This window comes from Podarcis gaigeae (genome assembly GCF_964106915.1).
Source record: "Podarcis gaigeae genome assembly, chromosome: 2".
NCBI lineage: Eukaryota > Metazoa > Chordata > Lepidosauria > Squamata > Lacertidae > Podarcis > Podarcis gaigeae.
This window is the reverse complement of record NC_139679.1, coordinates 118475625-118500776: the sequence shown is the minus strand read 5'-3', so window position 1 is coordinate 118500776 and position 25152 is coordinate 118475625. Positions and strand designations below refer to the sequence as shown.

At 49.7% G+C, this 25152-nt stretch overlaps 2 protein-coding genes and 1 long non-coding RNA gene across 9 annotated transcripts in view; 1 reads left to right on the top strand and 2 right to left on the bottom strand.

Moving 5' to 3' along the window:
* LOC310837433 (uncharacterized protein) overlaps nt 1–9881 on the top strand; it is a 42904-nt gene extending 33023 nt beyond the window's left edge. Inside the window, exons 1-4 of one of the 6 annotated variants that reach the window (XM_083724023.1) lie at nt 451–604; nt 3717–4537; nt 6526–6634; nt 8008–9881. In XM_083724023.1, the coding sequence (XP_083580149.1) occupies nt 3734–4537; nt 6526–6634; nt 8008–9020 (1926 nt within the window). In that variant the 5' untranslated portion in view covers nt 451–604; nt 3717–3733 and the 3' untranslated portion in view covers nt 9021–9881. Of the gene's footprint in view, nt 1–450; nt 605–756; nt 1041–3716; nt 4538–6525; nt 6635–8004 lie in introns of those variants that run through there. The other 5 variants (XM_083724021.1, XM_083724024.1, XM_083724022.1 and 2 more) reach the window with 5 other exon arrangements.
* On the bottom strand, nt 1196–2521 carry LOC310838154. The gene is made up of 2 exons (XR_014560736.1): nt 2420–2521; nt 1196–1935 (listed from the first exon to the last, which is right to left on the bottom strand). It is a non-coding gene; the product is annotated as an uncharacterized lncRNA (long non-coding RNA).
* A 6593-nt stretch (nt 9882–16474) lies between the features above and the next one.
* Nucleotides 16475–23266, bottom strand: LOC310837778 (uncharacterized protein). 2 transcript variants are annotated; one of them, XM_083724872.1, is made up of 3 exons: nt 22806–23266; nt 19845–20004; nt 16475–17748 (listed from the first exon to the last, which is right to left on the bottom strand). In XM_083724872.1, the coding sequence occupies exons 2-3, from the start codon at nt 19909–19911 to the stop codon at nt 16571–16573; spliced, it is 1245 nt and encodes a 414-aa protein (XP_083580998.1). In that variant the 5' UTR covers nt 19912–20004; nt 22806–23266; the 3' UTR covers nt 16475–16570. The 2 variants fall into 2 exon arrangements, with proteins under 2 accessions (XP_083580998.1, XP_083580997.1); XM_083724871.1 differs by having other exon boundaries at nt 16475–17751; nt 22806–23264.
* Nucleotides 23267–25152: the final 1886 nt, after the last annotated feature.

Below are 25152 nucleotides of genomic sequence, written 5' to 3'. Positions count from 1 at the left end.
CATTTCATGCGGCTCAATGTGGTGCCTTCCATAGTTCCAGTTACAGATAGGTAGCCGTGTTGGTCTGCCATAGTCAAAACAAAAAAAATCCTTCCAGTAGCACCTTAAAGACCAACTAAGTCAGTTCTTGGTATGAGCTTTCGTGTGCATGCACACTTCTTCAGATACACATATCTGTATCTGTGTGAAGTGTGCATCTGAAGAAGTGTGCATGCACACGAAAGCTCATACCAAGAACTGACTTAGTTGGTCTTTAAGGTGCTACTGGAAGGAATTTTTTTGTTTTCTCTCAGGAAGGATGAGTTCAAAATCAAACGCAAAATTTTAATATAAAAACGGATTTATTTATTTTTCGCATGCACGCATGCATCGGAAAGGCGGGGCTACGTCACTCGCTGCCCCTCCTTTGAGAGACCAGCGAGGCCAAGCGGTGCTGAAAGAGTTAAGGTGGCCAAAGAGCTGCGTGGGCCTAGACAAGTCGCGGGAAAACACGGGAGCCGGAAGTGAAGGCGATCCATAGAGAAGCGTTCTTTCTTCCTGGCTTCCTTCCTTCCTGCCCCGCCTCCTGCCTCCCACGTGGGGGAGGGGGTGCTGCCTTCCAAGGGTGAGCCTTAAGCTGGGGCTTCTGCATTGAAGGACAAAAGGCAGACGGGCGGGCGAGGAGGAGAAGGAGAAGCAAAGCCTTGAGATTGGGAAAATGGGAGCGGGGAGATGGGGGGGTCCCCTGGGTGGATGGGGGGCGGAGGGATCGTGGGGTGGGGGTTGAAAATGCATATGTGCCTTTGCAGGTTAGGATTTGTGGGTTGTTTCAGTCACTAACCTTGCACCCATCTCTAGCTGCTCATTTTCCTCTCGCAGGTTCCCAAATCAGGTTTCTCTGTGTTTTTCTTCTTTCTTTTTTTTAAGCGCAGCAGGCAGATGTTCAGCAGGTGAAGCGCAGAGATGTTAGTAGTTGATCCTCACCGAAAGGGGCGTAGCTCAGGGGTAGAGCACCTGTACTGCATGCAGGAGGTGCCAGATTCAGTTCCCAGCATCTCCAGGTAGGGTTGCCCCTTGCCCCCAAACCCTCCAGAGCTGCTGCCAGTCAGTGTAGACAGTATTTAGCTTGATGGGCCAGTGGTCTGACTCCGTAGAAGGTACCTTCTCAAGGAAAGGGAGATTCCTGGGTCTTTTAGCCGTTGTGCAGAAGAGGGGATTTTTGACAAGTTTATTTAATTTTGTTTCTCGTTCCTTGGGGACAAGTTGCAAAGGAACAAAGGAAGCTGCTTATACCAAGTTGCTCCATCTGCCTGAGACTTGCCTACACTGACTGGCAGCAGCTCTCCCATGGTGCCATTTCTAGTCTTGCTCAAGGCAGATCCACTAAAGTGAATAGACATGGCTAATCTAGGTTCATTAATTTGAGTGGATCTATTATGAGTAGAGCTTGGTTTGATGCATTCCAGGGTCTCAGGCAGGGGACACCATCTCCCAGCCCTACCTGGGACCTTCTGCATGCAGAACAGCTGTCCTGCCTCTGAGCTGTTTCCTCCCTTCCCCTTTTAGTTGGATCAGTTTTGTTTTGAGGCTTCGATCGCTGTTGGCTTTTATGTTTTGCTTTTTTATATATTTGCTGGCTGTGGTTAACCTTGAGGAAGAGAGGAAGCTGCCTTTTTCTGAATCAGGCCTTTGGTCCATGCAGCTCCCATTTCAATCAGTGCTTAAGTTGCTTTGGGTTGCCCTGGGCAAGACAAAGCGACTGACAAATTTAATAAATCAATAAAAAGAAATTGCAGTGAGCAGGGAAACAGAAGGCATCATAAGATAACATTTCATGCCACTGCTGCACATGGAGACCCATAGGTCACATGCCAATCACTGCCCTTCCGCAAGCTGTGCTGGTTCCGTTCAGCCCCTTTTGCGTAACTGCAACAGGGAACCCACAGTCACTTTTACCTTTAAAGCCCTATACGGCCTAGGACCCTCGTACCCACGGGACCGCCTCTCCTGGTATGCCCCACAGAGGAACCTACGGCCTGCAGATAAAAAACATCCTGAAGGTCCCAGGCCACAGAGAGGTTAGGCTGGCCTCAACTAGAGCCAGGGCTTTTTCGGCTGCGGCTCCAATCTGGTGGAACACTCTGTCACAAGAGACCAGGGCCCTGCGGGACCTGACATCTTTCCGCAGGGCCTGCAAGACAGAGCTGTTCCACCAGGCCTTTGGTCAGGGCGCAGCCTGACTCCCTCCTCTGGCAACCTGCACAGAATTTTGCTTAACGCTTGCCATCAATTTGATTTTAATTAATTTTTATAATTGAAATGTTTTTAGAATGTTGGATTATTTGATTGTTTGATTGTTGTTAGCCGCCCTGAGCCCGGCTTCGGCTGGAGAGGGCGGGATATAAATAAAAATTATTATTATTATTATTATTATTATTACATCTGATTGCCCAGTGATCTGGATGGGGAGCTGCACCTGTTGAACCCACCGTGTGTGAGGCTGTTAGTAACACAAGAGCATTGCCAGAGAATAGAAATGCTGTACCACAACTTAAGAGACCGCCTTATCCCTTCTGTACCCAGCACATTGCTGCAGTCTGGAGAAAAAATCACTGCAAGTTCCAAAGATCTCAGAAGCCCACTGTCCATAGGCTCAGAGCAGGGCCTGTAGTGTGGCTGCCCCTGTTCTGTGGAATAGCATCCCTGTCAATCTGCTCTTTGGGGAACCGTGGAAGACATTTTTATTCCAACAGGTTTCCCCAGCTGGATAAAGGGGAGTCATTACCACAAGTGTCTTCTTTGCCAAGGATTTTAGTCTTGTTATAAACCTATTTGTTACCTTCATCTGCTTTTAACTTGTTTTAATTGTCTTATACAGTGGTACCTCGGGTTAAGAACTTAATTTGTTCTGGAGGTCTGTTCTTAACCTGAAACTGTTCTTAACCTGAAGCACCACTTTAGCTAATGGGGCCTCCCGCTGCCGCTGCACGATTTCTGTTCTCATCCTGAAGCAAAGTTCTTAACCCAAGGTAATATTTCTGGGTTAGCGGAGTCTGTAACCTGAAGCGTATGTAACCTGAAGGGTATGTAACCCGAGGTACCACTGTATATAAATCACCATGAGAGGGTGGTGCAGAAGGCGATGAATAAATCAGTGACAATAATATTAGTTAGCAACTCAAAGCTCTTCCTTTAATTAAATCTGTTTTCCAAGGTGGACAGGGTTTTAGATCACCAGTAGCCATGATAATCTAACAGGAAAGTCTCTGTGTCTGAAATTGCATTCATTGCAGGGGGTTGGACTCGATGACGCTGGGCCCTCTCCAACTCTGTAGTTTTATTATTCGTTGATGCTGGAGAAGGAGGAACAGTTAGAGATTCTGCCTTGCATGCGGAAGGTTCCAGGTTAAATCCCTGGCATGTCGAAGTACAGCACGAAACAGAGGAGAGCTGCTGCCATAGTGCAGTTGTATATAAAGCAGCTTCCTATGTCCAGCTCCATTAGGCTTTTTATTGTTCTTTTTTATTACTAGCATAGAATTGTTGAGTTAAAGGGATCCCCAAGGGTCATCTAGCCAAACCGCCAGCAACGCAGGAACCACAGCTAAAGGATCCCTAACAAATGGCCCTCCAATCCCTGCCGCCTTCTGAGGTAGTCAGGCTGCCCACGGTAGGAAACTGAGAACCGGGCTCAGCTAGGCCTGATCTGGATTTTGTTGCGTTCTTAACATTTCTAGGCCAAGAGAGGGAGAAGATGGCCGCCGTGGGAAGTGGCGCCGCGATGCCCTTAGCCCTTCCCTACCAGCCAGTGCTTGAGCAAGGGCCTCGGCCCGGAGAGAGAACGGGCGAGGAGGAAGACGACGCAGCAGGCCCCAAACCCGACAAGGACGTCAACAAAAGAGCCAGGAAAACCGTTCCGGCCAGCATGGCGGCGGAGCTCCTGCGATGGCCGGCGTCGCAACAAGTGAAGCAGGAGCCGGGCGACGGAATCCCGCAGGGCTGGGATGGTCCCTGGCAGGAGTTCCTGAAGGCGGTTCAGTCCCCGCACCCGGGCTGGGGCAACCCGCAGCTGCCCGCGGTGTGGGAGGAGAGCAGCAAGGCCTTTGAGGGAGCCGCCGACGCCTGGATGTGGCCCCGAGGGGACTGGGCGGCCCGGCCCTTCTCGGTAGAGCCGCAGGCAGCCCCCCAACACCCTCCGGAAGGCAGAGACAGAGGCGACGGCGCCAGCGGGAAGTTAAAGGCCGAGAGCTCGAGGCCGGGCCTGGTCAGCGCCGAGTCCCAGCGCCGGCGCTTCCGGCAGTTCGGCTACCGAGAGGCTGAGGGTCCCCGCGAGGTCTGCGTCCGGCTGCGGGAACTGTGCCGCCAGTGGCTGGAGCCTGAGCGGCACACCAAGGAGCAGATCCTGGAGCTGCTGATCCTGGAGCAGTTCCTGACCATCCTTCCGCCCGAGATCCAGAGTTGGGTGAGGGAATGGGGGCCGGAGACCTGCGCCCAGGCGGTGGCCCTGGCTGAGGGCTTCCTGAGGAGGCCCCGGGAGCCCAAAAGGTGGGAGCAGCAGGTGAGGCAGCTCTCCGCCCCTCGGGACTTTGGAGGGTGGCAGAAGCAGGGCCCCTAACCGCAGCGGGGAGAGAGCATTGCCATTGTGGCTCATAGTAGGCCATCAACAGCATCTCCTCTCTCAATCTGCCGAATCCTATTTTAAGTCAGTCTACATCATACCATAGATTCACATTCCGTAGATTCCAGCGTATTTGTTGTTTGTGACCCCATGTATTTGTCTTTGTGACCCCCTGGACCAGAGCACGCCAGGCACTCCTGTCTTCCACGGCCTCCCGCAGTTTCGTCAAACTCTGTCCAACCATCTCGTCCTCTGTCGTCCCCTTCTCCTTGTGCCCTCCATCTTTCCCAACATCAGGGTCTTTTCCAGGGAGTCTTCTCTTCTCATGAGCTGGCCAAAGTATTGGAGTCTCAGCTTCAGGATCTGTCCTTCCAGTGAGCACTCAGGGCTGATCTCCTTCAGAATGGAGAGGTTGGATCTTCTTGCAGTCCATGGGACTCTCAAGAGTCTCCTCCAGCACCAAAATTCAAAAGCATCCATTCTTTGGCGATCAGCCTTCTTTAGGGTCCAGCTCTCACTTCCATACATCACTACTGGGAAAACCATAGCTTTAACTATACGGACCTTTTCCAGCGTATAATATGACTTTTTAACCCCGGAAAATCCTCCAAAAAGTTGGGGTCGTCTTATACGCCAGGTATGGGTTCGCTGGGCAGCGGCAGTGGGCAACGGGTTCCGCACCAGGAGGAAGCCGCCCAGTGAAGCCAGCTTAGCATCGCTGGGCAGCTTCACCAGGCAGCTTCCTCCCGGCATATAAATCGTCTTATACGCCCAGTCGCCTAATATGCCGGAATCTATGGTACATAGCGCTGAAAGGTAAGTCTTGTCACATGCAGTCCATATGAGATTCTCTGCATCTGTCAGTTTTTCAATGTTGTCCTCCCAATTAATTTGGAATCTTGTGACCCTGGGGTTAGATGCCAAAATATTCCTCTGGAGCTTAGAAAAATCTGGTTTTACCGAAGGATTTTCTCTCAATTCTGTTTCAGTATATTCACTGTTCACATAATAGCCAACTCTAATAAATTCTTGACCTCTGTAGGTGCAGGTGATTACAGCATCCGTATCAGGAATTAGTCCTGGATTAGGAGCATCTGCCTGAAATACAAACATGTGTCTTCCTGCAGGAACAAGGCCCAACAGAGGTCAAGAATTTATTAGAGTTGCAGCAACCCAAACCTTCAGTCACTCCTTTCTACAGATGCACTGCCTTCTGCTTCAAAAGTCAACATCAGATGGTCAACATCAGAAAATTCACTAAATGTTGTTAGAATCTCATGTGACCTGACTTACCTTTCAGCGCTATGTGTGTGTTAGGTTGTAGACAGACAGCACAGAGACACACATACACACACACACCATCACCAGAAACGATTTCCCGGGAATTACACATTCAACATGTGAAGAATTTGTTTTAGAATCCTATTTTATTTTATTTTTAAATAATTTTTATTAGTTTCCACAATAAGAAAATTATAACATATCACATTTTCAGCTTTGACAAATTTTTCAATTTTGGACTTCCCTCAGCCTCTCTGACAATCATCCAAATTTAATTTTTAAGTACACAGTTCTTAACTTCACTATTGCCTTTCTAGAAACCTTTTAACACCTGTTTTTCTTTTTTGCAATATCTCTTTGACCTTTACAGAGCTTCTTTAAATGCCACTAACATTATTTCTCTATCACTTAAGTCTTCCCAATAGTCCACTAACTTTCTCCAGTCCTCGATAAACTTTTGATCTCGTAGATATCTGATCTTCCCTGTCAATTTGTCCAGTTCTGCATAGTTTGTCCAGTTCTGCCGCTCCTCCTCCTTGTGGCAGAGAGTTCCGCAGTTTAACTCTGCTCTCTTGTGTGAAGAAACCTTTCCTTTAGTCTGCCTTGCATCTTCCGCAAACCTTCTTTGTTCTCCCTTGTGGTTCTAGATCTCAAAGCCTTTTCAGGAAATGCCCAAGGCGGAGCAGGCTCCATCAGACGCGGGGCTGTGGCAGCTGTACAGGGAAGCAAAGCAGGACAGCGATGGCAGCTCGATGGGTAAGTATTCCTCCTGCCTGTGCAGGGGGTGTGGTCTCTGGAAGGTTCCAAGGGCCAGTTAAAGGTGCGCAGAGGGCCACATTTCCCACCCCTGCTCTTTTGGTGAGTTATGAAGCCTTCTTAAAAAAAAAAAAGCCTTGCTTTTAATTTGCAATGGTATTTCTCTTTTACTGATCACATTCTAACTTTATTACAGTCTCTTGTTTTTATTGTATTTTACTCTTCTTGGGAACCCCTGCAGGGTGTTAGTTTTTCATCGCCTGAGGTTAAAAACCCCCACAGCATATCAAAGCTATCATAAATAAATATAACAGGGTACTCTGACAAAACACGGCCTAGGCCTTTGCCCAGTTTCACAGGATGGGTGCCACCACCGAGAAGGCCCTCTGTCTGATTCCCTGTAACTTCACTTCTTGCAGGGAGGGAACCGCCAGAAGGCCCTCAGAGCTGGACCTCAGTGTCTGGGCTGGACGATGGGGGTGGAGAGAAATAAAATATATTTTATTTCTACTATATATTTTGGAAAGTTGTTTATCCTCTACTGATCTGGACACATTTGGATATCACAGCCAAATTTTGCACAAAATACCCGAAATTTTGAAAAAGAGCAGGGTGTTGTGTGTGGATACCACTGGACGCCATTTTGAATCAAGATGGCGGGCTGAACCTTTAAAAAATGAAGACCTTCATTTTATTAATAATATCCTTCAGGTATACTGGGCCAAGGCCATTAAAGGCTTTAAAAGTGAGCACCAACATTTTGAATTGTGCTCAGAAATGTAGCGGGAGCCAATGTAGGTCTTTCAAAGACTGGTATTACAGTATATGGTCTTGGCGGCCACTCCCTGTCACCAGTCTAGCTGCCGCATTCTGGATTAGTTGCAGTTGCCGGGTCACCTTCAAAGGTAGCCCCACGTAGAGCACATTGCAGTGCATGCATCACTCCAGAGAGACAGTGTACGGGCAGGTAGGGTCTCAGCCGGCATACCAGATGGAGCTGGTAGACAGCTGCCCATCCATGACATGCGCCTCCATGGAGGGCTGGGAGTCCAAAATCACTCCCAAACTGCACACCTGGTCCTTCAGGGCACAGTTACCCCATTCAGGACCAGGCCTCTTCTAAAGTCATCTTGAGTTGGTGGTCACCACTTCCTCCTGTGAAACCAAGTTCCAAAGATGAACTGTGTGCCGCGTGGAGAAGTTATTTTATCTGTCCTGCATCTGTGAATGTTTATGCTGGATGAGATGGGTCATTGGCTTGGCCCAGCAGCCCAGTCCCTCCTTGCGTTCTATAAAGAAATCAGTTCATCATTCAGTTCTCTTATTTGCAAGGAATGACCGATGTGTCTCTCCCTTCTCTTAATTCCCAGCAGGCGATGGGTGGGCGAGCGAGAATGAAGAAGAGAAACCTCGGATGAGATGTTCTGAGAAAACTGGGCCTTCCGGGTCGTACGGAGAGAACCCTTTCCTATGTCCTGAGCAGTTGGGCTCCTTTGAAAACCAACACAAATCAGAGAATCCACACGACGTCCCCTTGGGAGACGGGGAGTGCAAACCGGTAGCCTGTCCGGGAGTTGTCCCAAAACTCGGCGACCTTGCGGCTCAAGAGAGGATCCACAAGGACCGGAGAAGGAAAGTGTGCACCGAGTGCGGGAAAGCGTTTGGCCGGAGCTCTGACCTCCTTAAACACCGGAGAACCCACACGGGGGAAAAACCCTTCCAGTGCCTCCACTGCGGGAGAAGCTTCAGCGACCGCTCCAACCTCATCGCACACCGGAGAATCCACTCGGAGAAGAAGCTGTACCAGTGCTTGGACTGCGGCAAGAGCTTCTGCCAGAACTCATACCTGGTCCGCCACCGGAGGACCCACACGGGCGAGAAGCCCTACAAGTGCTCATACTGCGGCAAAGGGTTCAGCGACAGCTCGAACCTGGTGGTGCACAAGAGGACCCATACGGCCAGCGACAAGCCCTACCGCTGTCCGGATTGCGGGCGGAAGTTCAGCGAGCCCTCGCTCCTAGGCCGCCACCAGCGGATGCACGCCAAGGAGAGGCCCTACAACTGCTCGGACTGCGGGAAGACGTTCCGCCACCGCTCGGATCTGGTGCGCCACCGGAGGACCCACACGGGGGAGAAGCCCTTCAAGTGCCTGGACTGCGGCAAGGGCTTCAGCCAGAGGTCTCACTGCAGCACCCACGAGAGGAGGCACACGAGGCAGAAACTGTACCCGCAGCACTTGGAGGGCGGGAAAGGCTTCGGCCCGGCCGAGATTGGACTTCCCGCGAAGGAGGAAGCGGCGGAAGCGGCTCAAAGGATCGCTACGCAGAAGGACGTGAGGGTGGGGCATATGTGTGTCCTTCTCCACACCGAGTGGGGCTACTTATAGCGCGAGGTAATTTGACATGATGGGACTTTCCGGTTTTTGTTTTGTAAATGGCAAAGTGCATTACTTCAAAATGTGGCGAGCCAGTCCTGCTGTGTTTGAAGGCCTTTTCCTCTTCTCCTTCTGCTGAGTAGGCCCTGGACCTCTGCCCTCAAGCTCTGCTCCTGGCTTATAGTCTGCCTTGTTTGTAAAAGCCTGTTTGCTTGGTACCGATTCTTAACACGCCCCGAGCGACTAGCATAGACGTTTTACGAAAACGGCTTTTCGCTGCTGTTTTCCACAAGTGACTAACTCAGCCCATCTCCCGAGTATACTTATTACTTTGTGTTTGTGGACTACTAACTTTTGCCCAATGTATCTGCCGAAATTGGGATCTGACAAAGAATTCTGCCTCCTGTTGATGAGTTTGGTTTTTTAAAAAAAATCAAAGCAAGTTTCTAGTCATCATTTGTGCCAAGATAGGTTTGAAAGTTTATGTGCGTACAAGTGATATTTGGAGGTGACTCGGAAGCCAAAAGAGGGGGTCGAGCGAGTGGGGCTTGAGTGGGATTCACAGCAGTGGCTCTCTTTCCCCCCTTCTCCCCATGTCCAAAACAGACTAAAGAACCACTGGAATTCTGGGAAAGTGCCCCGGGCACCTTCCATGTAAGGGGTTACTCCTGCTCGTTTTGCTTGTGCTGAACTTCTGATGGTCTGAGCAAGGAATCTTTCATGCGGGTGGGGAGATGTGTCCTTTGGAAATGGGACTTTACGGAAAGGCAGTGGATTTTTTACAAGGTGGGGTAGGTAGAATGCCTTCCTGTGACCAACCGCCCATCCTGTCTTGGTGGCGGTGGCTGCAAAATAAATCCTGAATGAAGTAAACATTCACGTGAGGGTTGGCTTTATTCGCCGCGTGGAGAAATAAGAGAGTTGCTAGCAAGCATTGTCCTGATGTTATGGAATGTTCGCCAACAGTCCCCTTGCGGAGGGGGAAGGTTCGCTTATTATTATTATTATTATTATTATTATTATTATTATTATTATTATTATTAGAATTTATATACCGCCCTATACCTAGGGGTCTCAGGCGGTTCACAGAATAAAATCAAGAAATAAAACCAAGAATACATAATAAAAATAAAAACAACAACCCAGTAGCCCACCCACCCACCGACAAAAAAACACATTTTAAAAGGGCATAGGATGTAAATCAGATCAACCAAAGGCCTGGTTAAAAAGGAACTTTTTTGCCTGGCACCTAAAGGTGTACAATGAAGGTGCCAGGCGAACTTTCCTGGGGAGATCATTCCACAGATGGGGAGCCACTGCAGAGAAGGCCCCGTTCTCGTACTGCCACCCTCCAAACCTCTTGAGGAGGTGAGAGACGAAGGAGGGCCTCAGAAGCTGATCTCAGGGTCTGGGTAGGTTCCTTGTCCAGATAGGAGCGTAGCTGGGCCACCAGCCTAAGCTGATGGAAGGCACTCTGGGCCACTGTGGCAACCAGGCCTCCCTGTCTGGCCAAGCCATGCTCGCTTGCTCCCCGTATGTCATGCGTGACGCCTAGTGTGGGGAAGGTTGAGTCGTGGCCCTTGCATACAGCAACAAGAGGGCAGAGAGTTGAGGCTTTGGTACATTGTGCTGTGCAAAAATGGGTCAAGGTGCTATGAGAGGATTAGCCTGTCCACCTGTCTACATGGCCTGTGGGGAAAGAGAGAAGGATCTGGCCCATTGACCGCCTCCGGTCCCCAACTCCTGCTAAACCCAGTTGGCTGGAAGCCCCACTGAACACAACAGGGACTCCACACCCACACCAGCCCTCATGCTGCCTTCCCAAAGCTGGTTATTTGAAGGGCCAGGGTCCTAGAAGCCTCCCACTTCCTTCCCAAAGCTGGGGAAGCACTAACTAGGTTTTGGGAAGTAGGTGGGAGGCCTCTAGGACCTCCCTGAATCATTCCTGCTACCCTTTTTGCCATTTCCCCCAGCTCTGCAATATCCCCTTGCCCCTGTCAGAATGGGGAAAGTTGCACTCAGGTTGAGCTGGGGGGGGGGGGGGTTCCTGCTGGGGCATCCATCTGGTGTGACATTTTTTCCCCCCTCTTCTTCGCCAGCAGGTCCCAGGGGAGATTGCAATTTTAAATTCTGTATTAAAGATAGTTAAAGCACATCACCACTGCAGGAATAGGATGGGCCCTCACACTCTTGTTTGGGTCGATATCTGCTTTTCAGCACCGCGATATACCGATCTATCACAATGTCTGGAACTACGTAGCGGCAAATAGTAGAGCTGGGCTATATCTGGCTTTCAACTTTGTGATATATCACCAGCTAAACATCACGATATTCTGATATATCACAATGTCTGGAATAAGGATGGAGCTATGGGGAAGCAGTGGCTGGCTTCACAATTTTCCAACATTGTAATTTTTGCAGAGCACGCCATGGTTTGCAATATATTGCCAGGTAAAAAACTAGGAAACCAATATCACGATATGGACTCCAAACCGGTTTTGGAGGTTATATCGCTCAGCCCTAACACATATCATGATTCACAATATATTGCCAGGTCAAAATCTATGAAACTGATACAGTGGCACCTCGGGTTAAGAACTTAATTCGTTCTGGAGGTCTGTTCTTAACCTGAAACTGTTCTTAACCAGAGGTACCACTTTAGCTAATGGGGCCTCCTGCTGCCACCACGTGATTTCTGTTCTCATCCTGAAGTAAAGTTCTTAACCCGAGGTACTATTTCGGGGTTAGCGGAGTCTGTAACCTGAAGCGTCTGTAACCCGAGGTACCACTGTGTCACAATATGGACTTCAAACTGGTTTTGGACGATATATTAGCCAGCCCGCACACCCTTCTGGTGTCACAGTCCAGGGGAAAAAGAGTGTATTCATTCGCCAAAAGCTGAAATTAAGGTACCAGGTGCACTTCTGCTGGGAGGGAATTCCACAACTTGGGGGCTGCCACAAAGAATGCCCTCTGCTGAGCCGCCACCACCCCCAAACTTCTGACAGAGGCAAAACTACCTTAAGGTCCTCTCTGCTGATCTTAAAACCCGAGAGGGTTTCAGGAAGGAGGCACTCTCCGATATCGGGGGCCTACGGCATTTAGGGCTTTAAAGTGAGCATCTTGAATTGGGCCCAGGAATGAACAGGCAGTCAGTACTTGTGTTATTCCAGCGGCAAAGTTCTTCCAGGGTCCCTTTGCCAACAGACTGCAGTATAGTCCCAGATTCACAGAGCTGCAGTTGGAAGGGACATCTAGTCCAACCCTCCGCAAAGCGGGAAGCAAGAGTCATTCGCCTGCTGTGCAAAGAAGCACAATGTGCTACTGGAGGAGGACCAAGCACAGCGTCCTCTTTTGACAGTCTCCTCGCTCACCTGGGTGAAATTCCAAGTTGCTCAGGATGATGAGGCGAGGACCCATAAAACCAAGGCGGGGGTCAGCATTTAACTGAAACACCAGGCCAAAAGTAAAGAGATGATGATAGATAGATAGATAGATAGATAGATAGATAGATAGATAGATAGATAGATAGATAGATAGAAAGAAAGATATTTAGATAGATAGACAGATAGACATACAGACAGATGCCTTCTCCATCCTTTCTCCTACAACCCAAATCTTACAACAAAGGAATTGGCTGTGCTTCAAACTAGATTGCCTTCAATTCTTTAATAGCACCATTGTCAATAGTAAAGGTAAAGGGACCCCTGACCATTAGGTCCAGTCGTGACCAACTCTGGGGTTGCGGCGCTCATCTCGCTTTACTGGCCGAGGGAGCCAGCGCACAGCTTCCGGGTCATGTGGCCAGCATGACTAAGCCGCTTCTGGCGAACCAGAACAGCGCACGGAAACGCCGTTTACCTTCCCGCCTGAGTGGTACCTATTTATCTACTTGCACTTTGTTGTGCTTTCGAACTGCTAGGTTGGCAGGAGCAGGGACCGAGCAACGGGAGCTCACCCCGTCGCGGGGATTCGAACCGCCGACCTTCTGATTGGCAAGTCCTAGGCTCTGTGGTTTAAACCACAGCGTCACCCTGTTGTCAACACTGACAGGCAAATGGAAAGTTACAGAGCGCTAAGCAGGGACTTAATAATATGTAACTTGATCATTCAGTCTTGTTAGCGTGGGATGCAGAGGGGAAAACAAATATTTGCATGTGTATATTTGTGTTTTTAGTGAGGGAGGGGAAAATAATTTTGTAACGGTACAGATAATGTACCCACAAATAATCTTGCTTGATTTCATACTGGCAGGGGGTGGAGAGAGAAAACGGACTGCTTCAGGATCGACTTCAAGCTTGACCCTAGGCAAAACACCCTATGCACTATTCAATTATTCAAAATATTGCATCGACGACATACCTCGTCCACTGCAGACCTTACCTGGGGCTGTGGGAACTAAACCAACTGCGTTCCCGACAGTAGGAAGTGAGGGACTGCAGGCCTGATCTTTCTCCTACACCCCCCCCCCCCCGTTTGACAGGTAGGTAGGACCACCCACCTGCCAATCATTTGATACAATCATGGTTCCAGGTGATAGGTCAGTAGGCAGTTTCCACCCTCCTGTTGAAGTTGGAGGAGTCAAATTAAAACAACAGGATTTAACCCTCCTTGTTAATCCTTGGGGTTCCCTGCAGGGAACTGGCGAGTGCAGCCTACCCAGCAACATTCAATCCCCCTTGATAATAATAATAATAAATTTTATTTATATCCCGCCCTCCCCAGCTCAGGGCGGCTAACAAAAATAAAATAGTACAACATTCTAAAATCATTTAATTATAAAATTAATTCAAATCGAATTGATGGCAACCATTGGGCTAGAGTTCGGTGAAGACTGCCAGAGGAGGGAGTCAGGCTGTGCCCTGGCCAAAGGCCTGGTGGAACAGCTCTGTCTTGCAGGCCCTGCAGAAAGATGTCAGGTCCCGCAGGGCCCTAGTATCTTGTGACAGAGCGTTCCACCAGATCGGAGCCACAGCCGAGAAACCCCTGGCTCTGGTTGAGGCCAGCCTAACCTCTCTGTGACCTGGGACCTTCAAGATGTTTTTATTTGAAGACCGTAAGTTCCTCTGTGGGACATACCAGGAGAGGCGGTCCCGTAGGTACGAGGGTCCTAGGCCGTATAGGGCTTTAAAGATTAAAACCAGCACCTTAAACCTGATGCTGTACCCCACCAGGAGCCAGTGCAGCTGGTATAGTACCGGCTGAATGTGATCTCTTGATGGGGCAGGCAGGTTAAATCCTGCTTTTGGCAGGATCGATTCCCCCCCCCACTTGCCTTTGCCCAAGAAAGAAAATAGATGCTTGAAATGTGAACACTGTCAAAAAGTTTTGCCTTCTCCAAGAGCCTTAAGGATAGAGGTGGCCTTGCCGTGAGGAACATACTGAGTCGAGACCTTTAGAAACACAGAACTGTTGGAAGGGTTAGTCCAACCCCCTGCGATGCAGGAATCTTAACTGGGGAAAAATGGTTAGGTCCAGTCAAAGGTTACTGGTGTTGCGGCGCTCCATCTGACCTCTGCTTAAAAAACCTCCAAGGAAGGAGAGTCCATCTCAGTGTTGTCAACACAGACTGGCAGCGACTCTCCAGGGTTTGGGGGAGAGAATCTTTCCCGCCTTCTGCACTCAAAGCAGATGCTCTGTCACTGAGCTACGGCCCTTCCTTGAGGCAAGGGGACTGATTTTGAGTGCCAATCGGGGTGTGTGATTTTGCCTTTAAAAAATAAAAAGCTTAAGGTAAAGGTAAAGGGACCCCTGACCATTAGGTCCAGTCGTGGCCGACTCTGGGGTTGTGGTGCTCATCTCGCTTTATTGGCCGAGGGAGCCGGCATACAGCTTCTGGGTCATGTGGCCAGCATGACTAAGCCACTTCTGGCGAACCAGAGCAGAGCACGGAAACACTGTTTACCTTCCTGCAGGAGTGGTACCTATTTATCTACTTGCACTTCCTGCTTTCGAGCTGCTAGGTTGGCAGGAGCAGGGACCGAACAACAGGCACTCACCCCTTTGCAGGGATTCGAACCGCCAAACTTCTGATCGGCAAGTCCTAGGCTCTGTGGTTTAACCCACAGCGCCACCCGCGTCCACTGTCTTAGCTTAGCATGGTTTTAATTCTTCTTCACTACCTGTGGAGTAAAGCTGTAAGAAGCTGCAGGCTCTCCCTACTGTCCCACTGATGGGCACAGAGTGTTCCATGCAGGCTACTCTGTGATGATGTCATCTTGAGCAAGGTGCCACCTCCTTAAAGAAAAAATGCTCTAGGAAGCCTTCAAAGAAAGTAAGTGCCCAGCAGAGCTGTCTGAGAATGGCTCTGCTACCATTTCTGGAAGTGGCCAACCAGTTACAGAAGAAGGCTTATGGGTTGAGGGCTGGAGCACGACATCATTTTGCGTCTCCCTTGCACACAATCAGGTCAGATTCCTAACTGACACTCTGCCCGGGCTTGATGTAACTGCCTCATCTTACTGACACCAGCCCAGACCTAAAACGGGGGACGATAGTCAGTGTAAAGCAATCAAAAACACATTAACTTAGAAGTAAGTCCTGCTGGTTTCAAGGAGCCCAGCATCTGAGAAATTGCACCTTGTCTTGTGCCAGCGGTGGGATTTTGTCCCCGCCACACTCCTGCGTTCCATTGTTTTTTGTTTTGAATTTTTTATTAGGTAATTCAACAAAACATATTATCTTAAAACATATTATCCTTAATTTCCCCCCTCATTTCCCCCCTCCCTCCCATAAACAACCACCCTCCCTGTCCCCCCCCCCCGACTTCCCTCAGTTCCAATCTCTGGTCTCTCCACAAATGCCATTCTCTGCATGTTACAGAATTGTATAAGTCCTTAATTTATCTAACTAATGACTATCAATAAAAAAATTGTGAGTGTTTATTCAAAGCCTGCTAAGGAGTCCAATTCGTTTTGTTGCGTCCTTAGGTACTTTGTACCTCTTTAAAGTCACAGTTATCCTTGTCCCGTAGTTTATGTGTCAATTCTGCCAGTTCTGCATAGGCCAGGGGTCTGCAACCTTTAAGACAAAAAGAGCCACTTGGACCCGTTTCCGAAGAAAAAACAAGTGGGAGCCGCAAAACTCGTCATTATAAAAATAACTTTTTTGTCACTTTTTTATTATTTCTTTGTTTGACCCCTCAGAATTACTTCTCCTCATAGAAATAAACGTTAAGTTACCTTTTTGTGTGTGTGTGTTCTTCACTCCCCTTCAAAACAGTGACCAGCGTACATTCCCCCTTTCAATGCAGTGACCAGCATACATGCCCCTTACAATGTGGCGGGCGGGAAGGTGACGTTGGGACGGTGCATGACTAACGCATGTACCGCCCCCATGCGACGTCACAGCCAGTACAGCGCCCGCCACAGTGGGGAGTGTCGGGGCACACAATGCGCCTCCTCCCCTCGCTAGTATCTGCCCCGGAGCCGCGGCAAAGGTGTAAAAGAGCCACACCCCTGGCATAGGCCAACAGTTTCTCTTGCCATAATTCTTTAGTCAGGATTTCCTCAGTCTTCCATCCTTGTGCTATTAAGACTCTCGCTCCTGCGTTCCATTGCTTGTCAGTTGGCTTTCAGGTGGATTTTCTGATGTCTGATAAGGTGCGAGCTAGCACTGAAGCTCCTCCCGCACTCGGAGCATTGGTACGGCTTCTCCCCGGTGTGGACGCGCTGGTGCCTTACGAGGTGCGAGCTCATTCGGAAGTGCTTCCCGCAGCTTGGGCAGGCGTAAGGCTTCTCGCCGGTGTGGGTCCTCTCATGCGCCAGGAGGTCCGAGCTCTTGGTGAACATTTTCCCGCACCAACACTTGTAGGGCTTCTCGCCTGTGTGCGTCCTCTCGTGAGTGATCAGCGTGGATTTCTGGCTGAAGCTCTTCCCGCACTCGCGGCACGGGAACGGCTTCTCCCCGGTGTGGGTCCGCATGTGGGTCACGAGGTTGGAGCTGGCGCAGAACCTCTTCTCGCAGTGCGAGCACTTGAACGGCTTCTCGCCCGTGTGGATTCTCTGGTGTCTGATGAGCAGCGTGCTGGACGTGAAGCCTTTCCCGCACTCGGGGCACTGGAACGGGTTCTCGCCCGTGTGACTCCTCGTGTGCGTGACGTAGTGCGACTTCTGGATGAAGCCCTTCCCGCACTCGGAGCATCTGTACGGCTTGGCCCCCGTGTGGATCCTCTGGTGCCTGGTGAAGTCCGAGCTCAGGCTGAAGCTTTTCCCGCACTCCCAGCACTTGTACGGTTTCTCCCCGGTGTGGGTTCTCTGGTGTGCCGTCAGGTGGGAGTTCTGGTTGAAGCCTTTCCCGCAGGTCAGACATTTGTACGGCTTCTCCCCCGTGTGGATTCTCTGGTGGCGGATAATGTCGGAGCTCACACTGAAGCTCTTCCCGCACTCGGAGCACTTGTACGGCTTGTCCCGTTTCTTACAGCTCCTCCTGCTGATCACAAAGTCTGGCCCCCAGCTGTGGCCTCCGCTGCCCTCCTGGATCTCTCCTGGGGGGATTCTCTGTTGTACTGTAGATCCACCAACTCCTTCGTAGCCACCCCAGAAAGGAATAGGGTTTCTTTCTCCCTCCAAAGGGCAGCTTCTCTGCTGTGTCTCCAGTCCCTGGTGAGGATGAAGAACCGCTCCTTCTGTAACACCCTGGGGTGGGCTCTCTTCGCTCCGTACAAATGTGGGCTCCTCCAATCCTGTGGGACACTCCGTGGGAAATGTCTGCATCCTCCACTTGCGGAGAGAGTCACTGCCTGCTGGAAGAAGGAGAGAACTGTAATGGTGTTCAATTTGTCCTTGTGATACAGTGGTACCTCGGTTTTCGAACGTAACAGTAGTAGTAGTAGTAATAATAATAATAATTTATTATTTGTACCCCACCCAGTGGCGTAGCGTGGGGGGTGCAGGGGGGCCGGCCGCACCGGGCGCAACATCTGGGGGTTAGGGTTAGAGCAGTGTTTCCCAACCGGTGTTCCGCGGCACACTAGTGTGCCGCGAGAAGTTGCCGGGTGTGCCGTGGGAGGGAGGCGGGCGAGTCGGGCTGCTTTAGCCCCGTGCCTGCTCTCCCAGCTGGAGAGGTGACGCGCGCCTATGGAGGCTCCTGCCATAGGCGCGCGTCACCTCTCCAGCGGGGAGAGGGTCGCGGGGGGCTGCTTTAGCACGCACGGGGCTAAAGCAGCCCCCCGCGACCCTCTCCCCGCTGGAGAGGTGACGCGCGCCTATGGCAGGAGCCTCCATAGGCGCGCGTCACCTCTCCAGCTGGGAGAGCACGCACGGGGCTAAAGCAGCCCCCCGCGACCCTCTCCTCGCTGGAGAGGTGACGCGCGCCTATGGCAGGAGCCTCCATAGGCGCGCGTCACCTCTCCAGCTGGGAGAGCACGCACGGGGCTAAAGCGCGACCGTCTCCCGGCTGGAGACGCGGGGCTGGGGCGGGGGAAGCCCAAGCTTCCCCCTCCCCCAGAACGGGACCCAGAGCTCTGGGAGCTTGCGGGGCTGGGGGAGGAGGAAGCCCTCCGCCAGCCTCCAAACCATGTCGGGAGACAGCGGGTGGGCGCGCTACGCCTCTCCCGCTGTCGCCCGAGTTTGCGGGGCTGGCGACGGGGAAAAGCAGGCTTCTCCCCCCCCCCCCGCCAGCCTTCTAACCAAGTCGGGGGACAGCGGGATGGCGGCGTTCCTTCGGAGGACGCCCCGTGCTCCGCGCTGGTGTTGGCCAGCCTTGTGCACCCGGGGGATCTCCCCCCAGGAGCGCAAGGCTTGCGGGCGGCACAGAGCACGGGGCGCCCTTCGGAGGACGCCCCGTGCTCCGCGCTCGTGTTGGCAAGCCTTGCGCACCCGTGGGGGCGCGTGGGGCGCCCTGAAACAGAGGGTTCCCCATGCTGCGGACTGTAGCCTGCCGCCCGATGCGCGGGGCGCCCTGAAGCAGAGCGCCCCTCGCGCCAGGCAGACATGGGCCAGCCCCACAAGCTCGGGGACAGCGGGGAGGCGCAGCACCGCCATCCCACTGTTCCCCGACCTGGTTTTGGGGGGGGGAAATAAAGGAAAAAAATTTTTCCTTTATTTCCCCTCCCCCCAAAAAAGTAGGTGCGTCCTATGGGACGGAGCGTCCTAAAAATACGGTACTTACTATTTCATAATAAAGTAATTATAAAATACCGGTACTTTCTTTGTGTTTATTTGATGCCTATTAAAGAGTTACTTTATATATAGTCAATATAGGCACAGAGTTAATTTTTTAAACATTTTCTAATGGTGGTGTGCCTCGAGATTTTTTTCATGAAACAAGTGTGCCTTTGCCCAAAAAAGGTTGGGAAACACTGGGTTAGAGGGCGCAAATCCACGGGTTAGGGGGTGCAAATTACTTGCCTTGCCCCGGGAGCTGACAACCCACGCTACGCCACTGACCCCGCCCATCTGGCTGAGCTTCCCCAGCCACTCTGGGCAGCTTCCAAGAAAGATTAAAAATACATTAAAATGTCACACATTAAAAGCCACTTCTCACAGTTTTAACAGCTCCTAAACTCTGGCCGAAATCTGCTTCCTGCTCTTAGGGACATAAGAAATGGCCCTAAACTGAATCAGGACATTGTGGTCCCTCAACCTCATTATTGTATGTAGTGACTGCGGCATCAGCTCTCCAGAGTTTCAGACAGGGAACTCTTTTCTAGTCCTACCTGGAAACCTTCTGGGACCTTCTGGGGCTTCAGAGCTCCATGCAGACTTTCCATTACAAGACTGGACTATGTCTCCTGATCCTATGGAGGGATCCCTTTTCCTCTGGTTAGAACTCGCTCCCCACCCCTGCCTTTGGCCTGCTGCACTGCACTTATTCATGTTTTGCTTTATTGCATACCTCTTCCAGCGTGAAAGACACGCTCTTGGGGAGCCAGAACGGTGCTCTCCTCGTGGTCCTCTTGCATGACTTCCTTGTGTGGGCTTCTCTGCTCTTGTGGAGATCCAAAAGGAACTTAGGTTGAAATGCAGGGCAGCTAATCCGAGGACGAGTGCAGCTCCTGAAACAGTAACCTGAAGGTCATTCTTGCTGTTCCCTCCCCTGTCCACCGCTCCTCATTGGCTAGGTTTCAATGATGTCACAGAATGTTCACAGAGACCTATATTATTTTATTGGCTGATCTTCAGCCAAAACTCTTGGGGGTAGATTATAGGGATAAAATACTGAGGGGAGGGGGGGAATATATCAGAGGCAAGACAGATGAAATATTCCAGGATAAAACATCCACAGACTGAGACAACCGCCATCACCCGGCTAATGTAGGAAAACCGCTGCAACGACCTCCCTGATAGGCAGCCATCCAGCCTCCATTTAACTTCTTCTAACAAAGGCAAGCTTCTATGCTGACTTCTGCTTCAGAACAGAATATATTTATACGAATTCTTCAAACTTACACGACCCCTTAAAAATTAGGTAAGGAACCAAATGTTACATAATACTGTTTTATAATTTATGATAATTTAGAATTTAAATGTATTATCATGTAATGTTTGATACTTCCCGCTGATGAAGGTGAATACATTGAAACGGAGCTCTGTCCTGGTTTCTGATCCATAACTGACTTCTGACTTCTGCTCAAGGATTGAAACTAAGATCTTCACGTCAAATCTTACTATGGACTAACATGAACTTATCTCTACTCATAAACTCTTATATTTAATACAGTAACGAATTATTGTGTTATACATATCCTTATGAGTTTGAGTTTGTAATCTCTGTTTGAGTTTGCAATCCTTGTCAGAATACATACTTTTGAATGGATTAGTTTTTGTTACAATTGACTATTGATTTGTGAGTAGGGACCACTCCCACTTTTGAAACTTATACAGTGGTACCTCAGGTTAAGTACTTAATTCGTTCCAGAGGTCCATACTTAACCTGAAACTGTTCTTAACCTGAAGCACCACTTTAGCTAATGGGGCCTCCTGCTGCTGCCGCGCCGCTGGAGCACGATTTCTGTTCTCATCCTGAAGCAAAGTTCTTAACCCGAGGTATTATTTTTGGGTTAGCGGAGTTTGTAACCTGAAGCGTCTGTAACCTGAGGTACCACTGTATTGGCCAGAGTTCTTGGTGTGCTTTTTTCTTGGTATATTTAATAACAAGAACTCCAACTTATTTGACTTCTGCTTCGGAGGCAGAGATGATCCTGAACGCCAGTTGTTGGAGACCTTAAGAGGGGGTTGTTGCGGGTTCCCAACAAACGTCTGTTTGGCCACTGCAAGAACAGAATGCTGGACTAGACGTGCCATAGGCATGATCCAGCAGGTTCTTACATTCCATGTTCAGAGTAGAACCATTGAGATTGGTGAACCGAAGCTACTCGTGTCTACTGAGTTCAGTGGCCCTACTCTGAGCAGGGCTAGCACTGCTGTCAAACGCCTTGCTCTGCTTTCCTTTGGACCCCATCAGTGAGACCAAGAGGAGGGTCTTGTCTTCTGGCCAGCCCAGGACCTCCAGACACACTGCCCAGGCTTCCGCCCCCACGAGATCACTTTGGTGCTGCCCCTAAAGATGGAAAGATGATAAAGTCCCTGTGACGTTAACATATGAGAGTGCTGGAGGTGAAATAATTAAACAGGTTACCCGATCAGGACCCAGGGGGGTGGAGTCAGAGGGACTATAAAACCAGCTCTGGGAGGGGTGAAGGGGGAAGTTTGTTGGGAGTTGGGTGGTTGGTTGGAGTGGGAATGAATTGAGATAGAGTTTGAGTTAGTGTAGCGAAATAAGCTGAGTCAGGAACAGTTAGGGGCTAGGAAGACAAGTAAATATCTGAGAGGTGGTTTAGTGAGTGAGCGCAGGTAGCAGAAGTTATAGGTCTGGATAGGCACCCCATGATTGTAATTGACCGATACCGTTTATGAAACCACATGCTTGTTAAACTGCAAGAAATAAACAGAAGTTTATGTTCCAATTTAACCCTGACTGGACTCAGTATTGTACCAGGTAGGGCCAGGGTGGTGGCAGCTAGAAATAAAGTGGTGGCACAGGAATCAATAGACGGTGAAACGTCCGGGGACCCTGTGTGATCGCCACAGTCCCTACCTGAGAAGTTAATGGATTATGCAGAAATGGCAAAAATGACCGGAAGAGTCAGAAATCAGGAAGACCAAAATTTTAATAAGGAAAGGGGAAAATTTATAACTTATCTTAAAGATCATTGTAAACAGTTAAAATCGTTAGTAGGATTGGAATATCGCTTGTAGTTTAAGGTTGAATTCTGGACATAACGGAAGAGGCAAAGGATCTGGAGCAGCAGTTCTCAACCTGTGGGTCTCCAGATGTTGTTGGACTACAACTCCCATCATCCCTAGCAGGCAAGGCCAGAGCTCAGGGATGATGGGAGTTGTAGTCCAACAACATCTGGGGACCCACAGGTTGAGATTCTGGAGTATCATAAAAGATGTGGGAGGAAATGATTAACAATAGGACCCACAAAGGGGAGGATGGAAGTCCAGGAGATTCCTAGGAATCTTGTTTTATTATTATTTATGTTTGATATATCTCTGTAAAATTTTAATTTGAAAAACCAAATAAATCGAGTTTACTCCCTGCAGAGTTCCAACTTCCCAGCAACCTTTAAGAGACTACAGTGCCCAGAATTCTTTGAGAATTATGGGGGGTGGGTGGGTTTCAGATGCAGTTTGCGCTCAGCCTGAATCGGCCTCCGCCCCGTTCCTAAACAAACTGGGAGCAAGAGGGGTTGCATGCAGTAGGGCAGGGCCATGGGGGGGGGGGCCTAGGGCCCACCTTTTGCTTGCAAGAGCTGAACAACAACACCCCCTCTCCATGCATTTAACTCACCGCTCCTTTGAGATCTGCTCCTGCCCTTCAGTTCGGCTGCCCGTCCTGCAAGCAGCTAGTCCTCTGGGTCAGAACCAGTTTCCAGGGGGAGCAGCCCAATGGCAGAACAGGAAAGGGCACCGGTATTTACACTCCGCCAGCAGCCTCCTTCAAATACCTATTTATGAAATCTCTGTGTTTCTATTTGTGTGCGGGGTGTTGTCCTCCAAGCCTCTCTAGGCTTCCCAGCTCTGTCACTTTAACCCCTTCCAGTAGCACCTTAGATACCAACTTAGAAATGGGAGTGCCTGATCACCTCATCTGTCTCCTGAGAAATCTCTATGTGGGACAAGAAGCTACAGTTAGAACTGGATATGGAACAACTGATTGGTTCAAAATTGGGAAAGGAGTACGACAAGGCTGTATATTGTCTCCCTGCTTATTTAACTTAAATGCAGAATTCATCATGTGAAAGGCTGGGCTGGATGAATCCCAATTAAGATTGTTGGAAGAAATATCAACAACCTCAAATAGGCAGATGACACAACACTGATGCCAGAAAGTGAGGAGGAATTAAATAACCTTTTAATGAGGGTGAAAGAGGAGAGCGCAAAATATGGTTTGAAGTTCAACATCAAAAAAACTAAGATCATGGCCACTGGGCCCATCACCTACTGGCAAATAGAAGGGGAAGAAATGGAGGCAGTGAGAGATTTTACTTTCTTGGGCTCCATGATCACTGCAGATGGTGACAGCAGCCACAAAATTAAAAGACGCCTGCTCCTTGGGAGAAAACCAATGACAAACCTAGACAGCATCTTAAAAAGCAGAGACATCACCTTGCCAACAAAGGTCCGTATAGTTAAAGCCATTGTTTTCCCAGTAGTGATGTATGGAAGTGAGAGCTGGACCATAAAGAAGGCTGATCGCCAAAGAATGGATGCTTTTGAATTATGGTGCTGGAGGAGACTGGAAGGACAGATCCTGAAGCTGAGGCTCCAATACTTTGGCCACCTCATGAGAAGAGAAGACTCCCTGGAAAAAACCCTGATGTTGGGAAAGATGGAGGGCACAAGGAGAAGGGGACGACAGAGGACGAGATGGCTGGACAGTGTTCTCGAAGCTACCAGCATGAGTTTGACCAAACTGCGGGAGGCACTTCAGGATCTGTCCTTCCAGTGAGCACTCAGGGCTGATTTCCTTAAGAATGGATAGGTTGGATCTTCTTGCAGTCCATGGGACTCTCAAGAGTCTCCTCCAGCACCATAATTCAAAAGCATCCATTCTTCGATGATCAGCCTTCTTACATGTCAAATTGCAAAACTGAACTTCTGTTGAGGATGTATCCCTCTCAGCACTAGGCCAAACAACACTGCCCTAAGGACACTATGATCAGCTAATGGCATCCAGTTAATTTTGGCGCAACCTGACTTGTAACCGACCATGCCACAACCTGACTGTCTTGTGGCTTTGCAGCCTTCCTCAAGTTGGTGCCCTCCAGATATTTTGGGTTATGACTTCCATCAGCTGAACTTTATCACCATCGTAGGAAGAAAAAGTTTTGCATGTTGGAGTTGTCCCTGTAGTATGCATCTATCTGAGACACACAAAAACACAGACAGGAGCCCCTCCAGGCAGGCGGGTGTTCAACAGCTGTGGGGAACAAAGATGCCAAGAGAAAATGTGTTGATTAATCCACTGCTCAACAGGAAAGAGTACACTTTGCCAAAGGTTTCAGGTTCGGCTCCCAGCTGTTTCCAGGTAAAAATGTCCCCAGGAGAAGCAGAGCCGGGAGAAGTTTTTCCTTTTTCTCTTCCTGATATTTCAGATAGCAGCCGATAAGCAATGGGGACAGAGTATGATAGCAACAGGGTTTACTCCCTGGCAGCAGGGGCTGGTGCCCATTGAGACTGATAGGGTGGGAGGAAGGGAGGTCGACAGTAGGTGGCGGCAGAGCACAGGCAATTAATTCTAGTTTAGGTCCCTATCCTCTTCCCTGCTGAGTTCTACAGGGGCAACACAGAGAAGCTGCCAGCCAGTGCCTCCTGTGGCCTGGTTGAAAGTAATAATGTGGGCAGAGGGCAGATCAGTGTTGGTGGGGCAGCGCCCCATTCGCCCTCACGAACCAACCACCACAGCTCCAAGAGAAGTGTGTCTAGGATTGCACCCTTAGAGAAGAAATGCCTTTGACTTTGGTGAATGGGTTCTCAAAGGCAGGAAAAACATGTGCTTCCTTTCCCGGGTCTCTGTAAGACCTTTGAAACTCAGAGATTCTCAGCAAGGCTTCAGTTGCTGTAATTAAAGCCTGTAGCAGCTGCAAATAAAAATTATTTGATAGATATAATGTCTTTGGTCTTTTTTTTCCTTT

What these genes read in the sequence shown, in the direction of transcription:
- LOC310837778 (XM_083724871.1), bottom strand. Translation starts at nt 19,911, where the DNA reads ATGCAAGAGGACCACGAGGAGAGCACCGTTCTGGCTCCCCAAGAGCGT. An exon ending in TGTCTTTCACGCTGGAAGAG is followed by an intron (nt 17,752 to 19,844) that starts GTATGCAATAAA and finishes TCCTTCTTCCAG; the next exon opens with CAGGCAGTGACTCTCTCCGC.